The 2,500-nt window shown below is 44.8% G+C and overlaps 1 protein-coding gene across 11 annotated transcripts in view; it reads left to right on the top strand.

Moving 5' to 3' along the window:
* Nucleotides 1-2,500, top strand: part of Arms (Ankyrin repeat-rich membrane spanning) — a 482,767-nt gene that overhangs the window by 419,771 nt on the left and 60,496 nt on the right. The window contains exon 1 of one of the 11 annotated variants that reach the window (XM_070133192.1): nt 1-16. This exon is cut by the window's left edge and continues 788 nt beyond it. The exons of 9 other annotated variants lie outside the window; for them this stretch is intronic. In XM_070133192.1, coding sequence (XP_069989293.1) covers nt 1-16 — 16 coding nt within the window. Of the gene's footprint in view, nt 17-567; nt 1,114-2,500 lie in introns of those variants that run through there. One more of the 11 variants, XM_070133190.1, reaches the window with a different exon arrangement.

The raw sequence follows: 2,500 nt of genomic DNA, 5'->3' as shown, positions 1-2,500 counted from the left end.
CATCAATCGCCGAGGGGTAGGTCTGCTCTCTCTGTGGTCTGCTTTTGATGGGGGACGGAATAGACTGGGAATTAGGGAAGGGGAATCCGAACGATGTCTAAGGTCTCATAAACTGCATGTAATATAATAATTATGACAGTACTGAAATCATGTTAGCACGGTTGCAATTTGATACCAGCGTACTCGAGCAGAATTATTCAGTTCCAGATAAGAGTTTGTTTGAACATTCCAGCATGCCCTTTATATTTATAAAACAGCTCACAATTGATTTGTCTTTACAGTTTCCACATTTGATACACATTCCTTACATCTAGTATGCAGCAGTGCGGTTGTTGCCCACAGTGTAAACAATAGCAGATGGAATTCCGCGTGACTCTGCGATTTTATTGCCAATAAAGGAAATGAGTTGTGCTGACGCCTAACTCAGTGCGAGCTGTATTGTAAGGTTTCCTCTCTGCCGCTGTGGAGGAGCAAAGGTTTTCTGTGCTTATCAGTCGATCACCAGCGATCATCTGTGCGGGAGATGATAGCGGCACCTGTAGATTACGTCACAAGGTTCCCCGCAGATAGTGTGAGACTAGTCTAGCCCGTACCCTGATCGTGGCAACACGCTCAGCACACGCTCCCCGTATTCTGGTGGCCCTTTTATACCCGCATCCCTGTGTTTTGTGCGTATAGTGCTGTGCATAATCCTGAGTTTAGTATGATGGCCTCGATCATAACGGAATGTGTCCTTTCGGAATCGAATTTAACATCGAGCTGATTAATGTATGTGATAAGATGGCGCCACGGAAACGCGTTTTGATTTGGCTCCAGTGAATGGGAAGATTAAGCCAACGATAGAAAAGCAAAATGCAGAAAAGGGATAAGACGTCGGAGCCCCCCGCCCTGAAGCTCACTTTGCTCAACGTGCCGGGTTATAGCAGCGTCCCGACGGAGAACTTTGTGACTCTAGACGATGACGAACGTCGCCTCTCTCAGGAGGAGTCTCTGGAAGTGGGCAGGCCCGTAGGAGATGGCCCCGAGGGCTCCCCCTCCTCCAGGTTTAGTGTCACAGCCGTGGCCGACGAGCTGGTGCCCAAATCCCCGACCAGGAAGAAAGTGGGGTTTCGGGTGAGTTCAAGAGGAGTTTCAAAGATATCTTTCAGGGGTTGAATTCTGGAAGAGGAATTAACTGTAAACAAGACAAACATGGACAAATGTGCGTGTATATGTAAAGGTTGTTTGCGGCCGTAAAAAGTACAAACAGCGTTATAGGCGGCTTAATTGCTATTAAGCACCAACAAAGTCGTCTGGCTTTTTGTTGTCGACGTCACACAAGGAAGGGATCCGCTGTACAACTGTGACCGCGGTTGCGCACAGCTGCACTATCGTATATGTAAATGCATCGATCTATGATGTGTATACATGGAGGAAAATGTAGGATGTGAATGCGCACACAAGATTAAGGTACGACAAATATGTAGCTTCAGTAGTTAGGCACAGTCTTAGTGGTAGCTGCAAGAAGAAAAAAAACACGACAAACATGGCATTGGGTAGTCATATAAGATAGCGAGGATATCATTATGACATACATGGCGAAGTAGGGCACGCGCAGTGTAGATATACGGGAGAAGTTATAGAAAAAAGACGCCCAAGGCACACGCAGAGGATTGTGGCCAATGCGATATGCCTTTTAGGTGCATAGACAGAGATAGGGTAACAGAAGCAGAGGAAGAGGGAGAGGAGAGAGAGAGAGAGAAGGAGGCAAGAGAAGCGGGCCGGAGAGGAGACATAACGTGCACATGTTATCAATCTTTTATCATCTCATCTCTTTTATTATCAAGACCTGATACCCAATCACACACATAAAAAAAACTTCATGGCCCAGTAGTAACAACCTTCCATTTTTTTTCTTTTCTTTCGAGGTGAGCTCCGCTGCGACTAAATAACCTTGACCACCTTGGAGCTAAGAACCTTGGCAGAGGGGAGAGGGCGTTCCTGGCGCCTCGAGGTTGGGTGTGGTTTGAGGGGATCGGGGAGGGGAAGGGGGGCGGGGGTGATAAAGGATCGTACGGAAGGAAGAGATTGGAAATTAAAAAAAAAAGGAATAGGGGAAGGGATGGGTCGGGAGGAGGGGCAGTGAAACAGCTGATAATGGGAAAGCAATGGTCGTGGCATCCAGTGCGAAGAAGTAATGATGAATGCGTTCATACTGAGTGGTGAATGCTCTCTGAGAATGGAATAATAGATAAACGAGTGTTAGAGAAAAGAACACGTTTGTATTCGGTTCAGTGTAATGACGTGACGCTTTATTAATTGACTAATGAGAAAGTAACCTTAAATGGGAAGACCCTTAAAAGAGCAAAAAATAAGTAAATAAATGAAAATAAATAGAATAATAATGATAATAATAATAATAATTGTAATAATAATAGCAATAATAATAGTAGTAATAGTAATGATACGCTTCTTTTAATCTTAAAAGGATAAGTTAGAGTAATCGAGACCGGACAGGAAG

Source organism: Penaeus vannamei, chromosome 18 (assembly GCF_042767895.1).
Source record: "Penaeus vannamei isolate JL-2024 chromosome 18, ASM4276789v1, whole genome shotgun sequence".
In the NCBI taxonomy this organism is placed as follows: domain Eukaryota; kingdom Metazoa; phylum Arthropoda; class Malacostraca; order Decapoda; family Penaeidae; genus Penaeus; species Penaeus vannamei.
This window is presented reverse-complemented; position numbering and strand designations above follow the sequence as displayed.